The following is a 9,802-nucleotide window of genomic DNA, read 5'->3' as shown; positions in this document are numbered from 1 at the left end:
GCACCACACTACAAGGTTACATAATGATAGAAACACACCAGAGTGTGAGGAACTAAAGTTTCTTCTTATGAGGGATTTGAACATCATTAAGTCCTAACATTCACATCCTAGTCTAGAGCTGTGCAATTAACTTTGGTAATCACTGGTCACATATGGCTTTTCAACTTTAAAGAAATTAAATTTATATAAATTATGAAAGTTATTCCTCTCACCATTCAAGGTGCATTTTAGGTGTTTCATGAAAGTATGTGTTTGGTTCTTATCACAGAGAACAAAGATCTGGTAGAATTTATAGCTGGTAGAAGTTATAAAAATTTACTTATGAAAATAAAGACGTGCTTTATTTGTTGGGAGACTTGGTACTGCTTCAGTGGCATTGCCCATTGTAGGCTTGCTTGTCTTCATTCATTATTGGTAAGTCGTGTGTCAGGAACACACCCCTACTTATTTTCTAGGTCCCCTATTTCTTGAGATATGAGTTTTCAACACTATCCTCCAATGATCCTCGGGATTTCCTTGGTAACTATGGTGACATCCCTCTTTTCATCTTTATTAACTTGGTTCTTCTGCCTCTTTGGGTTAAGTGAGGCTAGGGATTTGTCAATCTTGTTTATCTTTTCGAATAACCAACTCTTTGTTATATTGATTCTTTATACTCTTCTTTTTGTCTCCCTTTCATTAGCCTTTTCTCCTCTGATGAACAGATTGTGGTCCACATACACTATGGTACTCAGTCACAAAAAGGAACTATGTTCTTGCAGGAAAAGATGAAAGTGGATAGCCTTATGTTAAGCAAAATAATCAAGAAAAATATTACATGTTTTTTTCCCCTCATATGTGCTATCTAGATAAGCCAGAGCGCACTCACACACATCATAAAAGCGGAGGGGGGACTATTTAGGAAATGGAGGGAGACCAGTGGGAGGAGACAGAGTGAGTGAGAGACAATGGAAGTGTATATGTGCAAAGAACGTATGTGTTTGTAAAATGGCATAAGGGAACTCATCATTTTGTGCAAATATACACGAATGAGTAAATAAATAAATGGTAATGACATTTGTGATACATCCCCATCATTGTAGAATGATCCATTCAACAGTGCTGATATCAAAAATAAAAGAGTCAGTCCATCAACAAGCATTTCTTGGATGTCCTTTTTGGCCAAGGCAAGGAGGCCCTGCCTGCTTTATTCTCCATCAGCAGACACCTTAGACTGGAAGGTGACAGAGTATGGCCTTAGAGTTTGCTATGAATTGTGACAGTTACTTTCCTCAGTAAAGAAACCATCTGTTAGGAGGTCATCGTGGATCAAGTCCACAGGCAAGGGAGTAAGAGGATGTGGCTTTCTGAGGGTTGGAACTTCCCAACATGAAAGAGTTCTGATGGGCAGGAGATGGTTGGAGGCACTTTTGACAGTTACACAAAAGGTGAGTGTAGTGGATAGCTGTTCCAGCTTTAACCTGGAAGTACTACCCTCACTGAGGCTTCAGTAACTGTCACACCTACGCAGCAGGCCGAGACAGGAGCCCTTTTAGCCAGATGTGCTGGCTCTCTTGGTTCCTGGATCCTGGATGCTGGAGGTAGATCGAGCAGAGTTCTCCAGAGAACACCACTGGACTGCACTATACCTTCCCTAGACCCTTTAACCTATCCCTTCACTTGTAATTTACCCCACAAAATAAACCTCCCTTTTAACTACATAGAGTTGTCTTAATACTTCCACCAATAGGTGAGTGTGTTGCCTTATTTTGAATTTTATGTAAATTATGTTGGTTAAGCGACAGTTCTTGTGGCTGGCCACCCGCGGAGCTATGCCAATCGAGAAAAGTGCTGCATGTATCCGTGGCAGAAGAGTCACAAGCCATAGTTACCTTTCTAGAGCTTTAATGGGGGAGAAAGGGAGAGAAGGAGGGAGCGCACAGAGGGGGGAATATGGAAGGAAAGAGTGTGGAAAGAGAGAGGGGGCACGCCCGCTTTTTAGGCTGGGACTCCGTCGCAGGCTGGTGACATAATTAAAGACAGTCCTTAGAATTTACCCTTTGGCTTTCCTCTTACTCAGTTTTTGTTTGCTTAAGAGAGGGTCTCACTATGTAGCCCGGGCTGGTGTGGAACTTACTATGGAGATCAGGCTGGCCTGTTTCTGCCTCCTGTGTACTGGGACAAAAGGCATGTACCACCACACCTAGCCCTCACCTAAGATTTTTGCAAATGCACCTCTGACCTGAGAAACTGTGAAGAAATAAAGACTGCTTGGAGTCTTCATCTGTAGGGTTACGTGGCAGAAGGTAATAAAGTCTCCCTAGTGGAAATTAGCAAGCAGGATGGAGCAGATATGAAAATAAGGAGGCACACCTACACATGGGATAATAGATCATTGAAATTATTAAATGTATTTTATAAAGCCAAGAGATCTCTAGTAACTGTGAAAGGAGCAGTTTCCATGAAGCGATGTGAGAACTAGAGGAGCTACAGGATATGAGGAGGTAGTTTTCAATGCAATGTACACTGAGTGTAGTTTATTATTGGTTATTCCCTCCCCATCTCCCCACTAGGACACACCCTCATCATACTTCAATACACTATACTTTGGACACACTGCAATTCTTTACAAAGGGAAGGTTTGTGGCAAACCTGTGGCAAGCAGGCCTACACACACCATTCCCCAACAGCCCAGATAATCATTGAAAATTTTAATAACGAAGCAGTTCTTTAAAAAATTATTTTTCTTACTATTTTTAAGTGCACGTTTGTGAGGGTGAGACTGTGAGTGTACATGTATACATGCACACACATGAGTGCAATTGCCTGTGGAGGAATACAACTTCCCTGGAACTCCAGGTATAGGCAGTTGTGAAATGCCTGACATGGATGCTGGGAAATGACTCAGGCCATCAGCAAGAGCGAGAAGCTCTGTTAACCACAGAGCCATCTCTCCGCCTGCAAGACAAAGTATTTTGAATTTAAGTATGTACACTGTTTTAATCCTAATGCCATTGAATACTCAATAGACTATGAGATAGGCTAAACACAATTCTTACAGAGATGGATATAAAAAAAAATAGTGTGACACATTTTTTTACCTCACGTCTCTGAGGTAGCATTGTATCCAGTAAATGGCAGATGAATGAACCTTTAGGAAAGAAATTCACACTAAATGCATAAATTCCTTTATTGAAAATATTGGAATAGTACTGCATTACATGTAGTTGATATCCATAACGAAGGATCACACATTCCTGTTCAGACAATACTGTTTTAAATAGAGAATACAGCATCTGGATATGCTCTCACGAGTATAGCGTCATGGACTAAACTAGGTAAGAGTGATCTATAGGTAAAATGACCATCTTGTTCATTACCAGCATGTGGTTACAAATGGCATAAATGGTGAGCATAATCACCACAAGATATTTCTGGAATCTCACCAACTCATGACTCTGAGCAGACCAAGTTTAAATGATGTGTTTTTAACCAAGAGTCCGCAATGGGGGAATGCAGGTGGACACTGTGTCTGGTCTACAGATTTAAAATTTTATAGCATTCATTAAACTAGCACAGGATGGCAGTGAATAATATAACAATTGATGACCTGACAGAGGCCACTGGGTGTTTTCTCTTCTTACAAGGAGTCTAAAATTGAAGAAAAATTTAAAGAAAATATCCTGAACGTAAACAGATAGTAAACACAGTATGCTAATTTTCCTTTCAATGATGAGTGGGGAAATAATTTGTGATAGACTACTTTTCAGCTTTGGCTATTATTGAAAATTTTTTTCCCATTAGTAGTCTTTGGCTTTCATAAAAGGGTGGCAATCAACAAGGTTAATGATTTTATTTCTTACTGTTTAAAATAAAAGATGTCTTATGATGTGAAAATGAGTTTCTACTTTAAAAAATAGATTTTTCTTTTTTCTTTCAATTGCAATATAAATGCAATTCTTTACATTGTTTTTTCACCTCCAATAGAATTCCAGAAACCAAGAAAATTGGTCCAACTTGATATTTTCATCTGACATTAAAAATGGAGAAATTAAACACTCCCCTTTAAAACAGAGGGCTACTCATTCATGTAAACACCTGCAAGGAAACTGTATAAAAAAAAAAGAGAGAGAGAGAGAGAGAGAGAAAACTAAAAAACTAAGTTACTATTATGAATACACAATTTCATAAGAAGCAAAACATTCTCTTTTCAGAAGTAGAATTTGTTGTACATCCATGTTCATAAAGGTTCCCATTTTGATAGACACCAACCTACAACTATGAAAAATACCATGTTCTGCCTCACACAAATGCTTAGGGTATCAAAGGTGTACTTTAAAAACTAAACGAAAAGCTGGTCTATAATAGTCAGATCAATGAACATTGGTAATGAGCTTTGGAAAATGCATGTATAGAGAGATACATAGTCTTAAGACATTAAGACTATCTCACCCTAAATAATAAGGGCAAAAAAAAATGAGTATTCAGCTATATAAATCAAAAGAGACCTGTTCCCCAAATATAAGCACAAAAGGTACACATTTCTTTATTTCAGGATTTGACACATTAAAAGAAAGAAATGCCAACATATTTCAGACAATATACTAGAAATAATAAATAAAACAGCTTAAAAAAATCAGATATTCCCTTTAAGTGCTATGTCCTTTCAATTTCTCTAAATCAGATTCAGCTTTCCATGGCAAACAATAACTATACATTTGGTAAATTATGTTGATAAATACACAAGGCAGGTATATATTTCCACAGTATCTTTGTTTTTTCACAGTTACCAAAAATAAAAATTGCATTCAATTCATACATCGATAAACACTCTGATTTCTCACGGCGCGGGTCTGAAAGCGGTGGGAGCGCAGTCTTTTAACAATCTGAACTTCAGATTTCTGTCTTCAGAAAGATGTCTTCAGCATCGGCCCTCTGCGGGTACCTTTCAGAATCTTTCTGCATTGTTCTCATGCTCTGGGATGACGGCAGAAAGTAAGCCTTGCTGTGAGAATAGGCAGCCAGGGCTAAGGCTCGTCTTCTTCCAGTGAGAGGGCTAGTCTAACCCAGTCTTTTTAATATCATATTTTAAGGCAGCCTAAATGTCACTCAAATGTCCATACCTCTAGGTCCTGAACTATGAAGTCTTCTTTTTTGGAGAGAATATCATTATTAAAAGTGCTGCAAGAGTTGCTGCGCCCATGGTATAAGTCGGCATCTAGCCACAGACCAAACCGTCCCCTGGAACAAGGTTAAAGAAGAAAGGAACTTCAGTGACACCCCTTACATGACATGTTTTTTTGCTCTTCCTTTGCCAGGTTTTCTTTCCTTTAGGCCATGACAGACAGAACTCTAAACTGCTCACCAAATAAGAGCAAGCTGCACAGACAGGTCTCTCCGAAAGGACAGATAGTGTAAGTCTCTATGGCACCTTCATAAATCATTTATTCTTTGATTCTCAGTGTCCTGTGTTAGTGCACTGCCCTAATTAATCTAAGCAAATAGACTAGCTGGGTCAAAACAGAACATCCACAAGAAAATAACAAGAATCTTACCCTCCACCACCAAGTTCTAAAGAACTTATGTCTCCATTGATAAAATAGGAGTTTTCTCCACTCCACTTAAAGACCTAGGGGCAGAAACACAAAACAGCAACAGACATTTCAATTTGGAGAATTAGCAGAGAAGACCTCTTGACTAGTCATGTTGTGTATAAGGGGAACACACCTTTGACTAAGGAAGTGCTCCCCAGAATGGTGACGGTGAGGTCACCAATGATTCTGAAATAGTAAAGACCATTCCACAATGTGTGGGCGCTGACCTTCCTTCAGTCCCCTCATGCATCTCAGACTGAGAAACTCCTAAGGCTGGGTCTCTGAGCAGTCTGCATGCTACAGTCATGGAGAACTAACTCAGAATAAAGAATGTAGGTGAGATTACAGGGCAGCTGTTTATCCCAGTGTCTGGGCACCCTGCCCACCCTGACTGCTGATCACACAACACTGTCCATTCACGGATTTCAACCATCCAGGTACCTTGAAATTAGGGCTAAAGGTGTAGAGAAAAGTTTCACCCGTGCCGTAATAGTGGTCACTGAACTTGAAGGGATGAGTTGCATATGCCCCAAATATCTATTAAAAGAAAACAGAAGAGTTAATCATCTTCAAAACTAAACTCCCATAGAGAGACTCTCTGAAATATTTTTGACACACTATTGTTCTAAGCTCTTATAACTCTTTCAACAAAGGTTATTACTAAATTAGAACTCTTAAGTGGGGAAAAAAAAAGCATCAAACAAAGCCAATTACCACAATATCCCCAGCTCTAACTGGAACCCATGTGGCCAGGCTTCCTGGTACATGGAAAATCCATCAAAGAACTCAGAGAATGTATTTATTAAAGGCCAACAATTCAACAGTTAAGAGTCTGCTAAAGTCAAACATGGAGAAAAACAAAAAGATGTGTGTTATGTATGGAAATGAGTGCTTGGCAGGACACAATCACAGCTCTAGAATGATGTAGTTTTGTGTTGACTTTTGTTTCTTGAGACAGGGTCTTATAATACTGGATAGGCTAGCTTAGAGCTCATTGTGTAGCTAGGTTGGCCATGAGCATTCAACAAAATATTATTCTTGCTCTAACATCTTGGGCTTATAGGTGTGAGCCATCATGTCTGGCTTTTATGTGTCTTATATGCGATATCAAGGCTGGATATTTCTCCAAAGAAAATGAACTTTCCTCCCTTTCAGTTTTCAATAATGAGTGATGAAAATACTTAAATATGACAGATCAATATACTTAGTTTGAAGTGACTTTTAACAACAACAACAAAAAACAACAACAAAAAACAACAACAAAAAACCTCTTGACTTGAAATGTGATATGTTTACATCAATGGTTCTTCTATTTCTTATTGGGAGGTAGGAGAGTCACGTTACAGAATACAGTCAGGCACTGCCTCAGCTTTCTGTCTGTCTTTTCCCATTCTAATCAGTACATATGTGTGAGAGTTAGGAGAGGTAGGCATATATATATATATATATATATATATATATATATATTTGAAAAACATTGCTTTAATAGAGGTTATTTGAAAATGTCTCAGATTTTTTTCAAAACCAATACTTTAATTAGTTCAAAATAACTGTGTGCTCTCTTCTTCACTAGTTCTATTTAAAATGCTAAACATTAGAGATTTCTAGTTCTAACCAAAGATTTTCATACTTACTACCCCCAAATTTTCTCTATAACTGCTAAAAACAAAGAAAAATAAAATGTTTTCTAATAAAATATAAACATTATTTTCTCTTTTCTTAAGGAACTAGGGTACAATAGAGAGGCATTTATTATTTTTTTGAAGCATGATCTTAAAATATGATAAGAAAGTAATAGGTGGAAGTGGGCTCCTTTCAGACAGTTAGCAGGAAATGCTATCCATACTCTCAGGCCCTCAATAAAATTCTAAATGTTTTTCAGCTAAAAGTTTTTCAGTGATTATGAAAATCTACTTAAGAATGAGGGATTCAGTCATACCAGGGCTATGTATCGGGTATTTTGCTCAGAACTATGTAAACAAATATCTATGCTCTTTGTTCTATTCATTTACTTAGTGGAAAAAGTACATAAAATAATTTGTATATAATGATGTTTGTACATAATGAAAATGCAATACATTTAGCAATAACAGAAAAAAAGAATCCATACAACTAAAGAAAATTGGAAAGGATATAGTGAAGGTTAATATAACAAAACCTGTGACTATCTAATTGTTCTTTTCTCTAAGGATTGACCTTAGGGTCTCACACATGGTGGGAAAGGACTCTGCCACTGAGCTACAGCCTGGCTCTACCACTGAACCTTTTTTTCCCTCTTTATTTTGAGATAGGGTTTCATCTGCCCCAAAAGTAGCGGTGATTGCAAACCTGTAACACAGGCCTGCCTCTCAACTCCATTAGCATTTGCTTTGGGTTTGTAATCTATATGGGTACATTATGGGTAACAACAGTATCATAAATAGTGGGATGGTGAAATACTACAATATAGATGTGACATTTCTCTGCCTCACTAATGCTGTTTGCATAAGTCATACTCTATTAATTGCTGAAAACCTGATAATCTAACAATTCCATGTGTTACAAATTATCAGATAGTTTGGTTTGACTGCAAAGGGGGCAGAGATCCTGTCCTCAGTGAGTCTGGGAAGTTATCCCAACTCTAAGAAGATTCTTCTTAGCTCTTGTCCAGATTCTTCCTGGTAAGCTAAAGACTCAACAGCATAGCTCATTGTCTGCGTGGAGAACCCCAACTCCTCTCAATTGTTTAGAGCCAAAAATGTAATCACTGCTGGGAATACCCTTGGCCTTGAACTTCCCTATACTCATCTAAAGACATGCCCCAGCTCCCTAAGGAGCATATCAGGGCTCCATGTTCTATGGTCAACCTCTCCTCTTGGAACAATTCCCTAAGCCACTGAACTGAAGCGGCAGCTACACATCTGCCTGCTTTTCTCAGAAAAACAAATTTGCTCTGTTAGCCAAGTGCAGGTGTGGCCTTGGCTTGTCTCAAGGTGCATCCAGTGCCGGAGCAAGAACAATGGAGCATCTGGTATCCACAACCTGCCATCTCTGTGATGAAGCACCAACCCAGAGGAAGGAAGGGCTGGGTGGAAGAAACCTTCTACCTCTAGGCCATACTTGTCTGCATTTTATCTCTGGGACACTGAACTTGGGAGGGGCGTAAGAAGTGCTGGGCACCTGCCCCTGGAAGGGCCAGATGACTAGCAGCTGAGAGAAGAGGGAGCCCATCTCCTGGGATACACAGGCCCAGAGTAAAACTACAGGTTTGAGCTGGGGTGGTTGGAAGGATGGGAAGCCGGTTGGGTCTCAAGTGCCAAAGAATTTCATTGTTATTACTGAGATTTATTAGATTTTTCTTGAATAAATATTTCTTCATTTGCTGCATGCCTTTAGGACAATTTCCAGAGATGTTCAAGGGTTGTTGTTTTTATGATTCCCACCTGTCATGGCTCTTTCACTGGTTCTGCACAGCGCCTCCCTCTCATTCTGCATGTATAATATTGGCTTCTAGTAGCTCTGTCATGTTCTCATAGGCAGATAGTCACCTCATTTCTGAGGGTGAAGGAGGAGCTGAAATGTGCAGAGCTAATGTCCAAGTATCCTTCCTCACCAGCTCAAGCATCTCCAGGGCCCAAGAGAGGCAAGATGTTACTCCATTGGTTCTCAGGGGTTGCATATCAGATATTTCTATTATGATTCACAACAGTAGCAAAATTACAGTTATGAAGTAGCAACAAAAAAATTTTGTGGTTGGAGGTCACCACAACATGAGGAACTGCATTTAAAGGAAGCAGCATTAGGAAGGTTGAGAACCAATCTCTACTCTGACAAAGGCTAGGATTCAGCCTCAGGCCTCTGTTACATCATGACTGGCTGAGGCGTGGTGAAACTGGGCCTCACTGATACCTTCTCAATGTGGCCCTCTTATTATTCTAGCTTGATATCACTGCTAAGCAGATAGAAAACTAATGCGTATTTTTGTAACCAATTTATGTGTCTAGTCACACTTTATCTGAGACATAGCACCTAATTTTTCAAACATCTCATAACTTGCTATGCAACTTTACTTTAAACACTTTATGGTATTTCATCATAATTGTACCCATTATTCAGCTTAGACCATTATTAAATAGGAGTTATCAACCATGATCTAATATCAGTAAAAATAGTAACAGTTCCTCTCCTTTCCATAATTTTTATTATTGCAATAAAGTCATAAAGATTGTGTCTTCAGCTGGGCGGTGGTA

General features: G+C 38.9%; 1 protein-coding gene across 4 annotated transcripts in view; it reads right to left on the bottom strand.

Annotated features, from left to right (window-relative positions):
- Nucleotides 1-3,144: 3,144 nt before the first annotated feature.
- Nucleotides 3,145-9,802, bottom strand: part of Ncoa7 (nuclear receptor coactivator 7) — a 148,624-nt gene continuing 141,966 nt past the window's right edge. For all 4 annotated transcript variants that reach the window (XM_036168822.1, XM_036168821.1, XM_036168824.1 and 1 more), the window contains exons 14-16: nucleotides 6,015-6,110; nucleotides 5,535-5,608; nucleotides 3,145-5,220 (exon numbers count right to left, since the gene is read on the bottom strand). In XM_036168822.1, coding sequence (XP_036024715.1) covers nucleotides 5,085-5,220; nucleotides 5,535-5,608; nucleotides 6,015-6,110 — 306 coding nt within the window. In that variant the 3' untranslated portion in view covers nucleotides 3,145-5,084. The remainder of the gene's footprint in view (nucleotides 5,221-5,534; nucleotides 5,609-6,014; nucleotides 6,111-9,802) is intronic.

Source organism: Onychomys torridus, chromosome 19 (assembly GCF_903995425.1).
Source record: "Onychomys torridus chromosome 19, mOncTor1.1, whole genome shotgun sequence".
Lineage (NCBI taxonomy): Eukaryota > Metazoa > Chordata > Mammalia > Rodentia > Cricetidae > Onychomys > Onychomys torridus.
The sequence above is the reverse complement of the archived record's forward strand: the minus strand, read 5'-3'. Positions and strand labels throughout refer to the sequence as shown.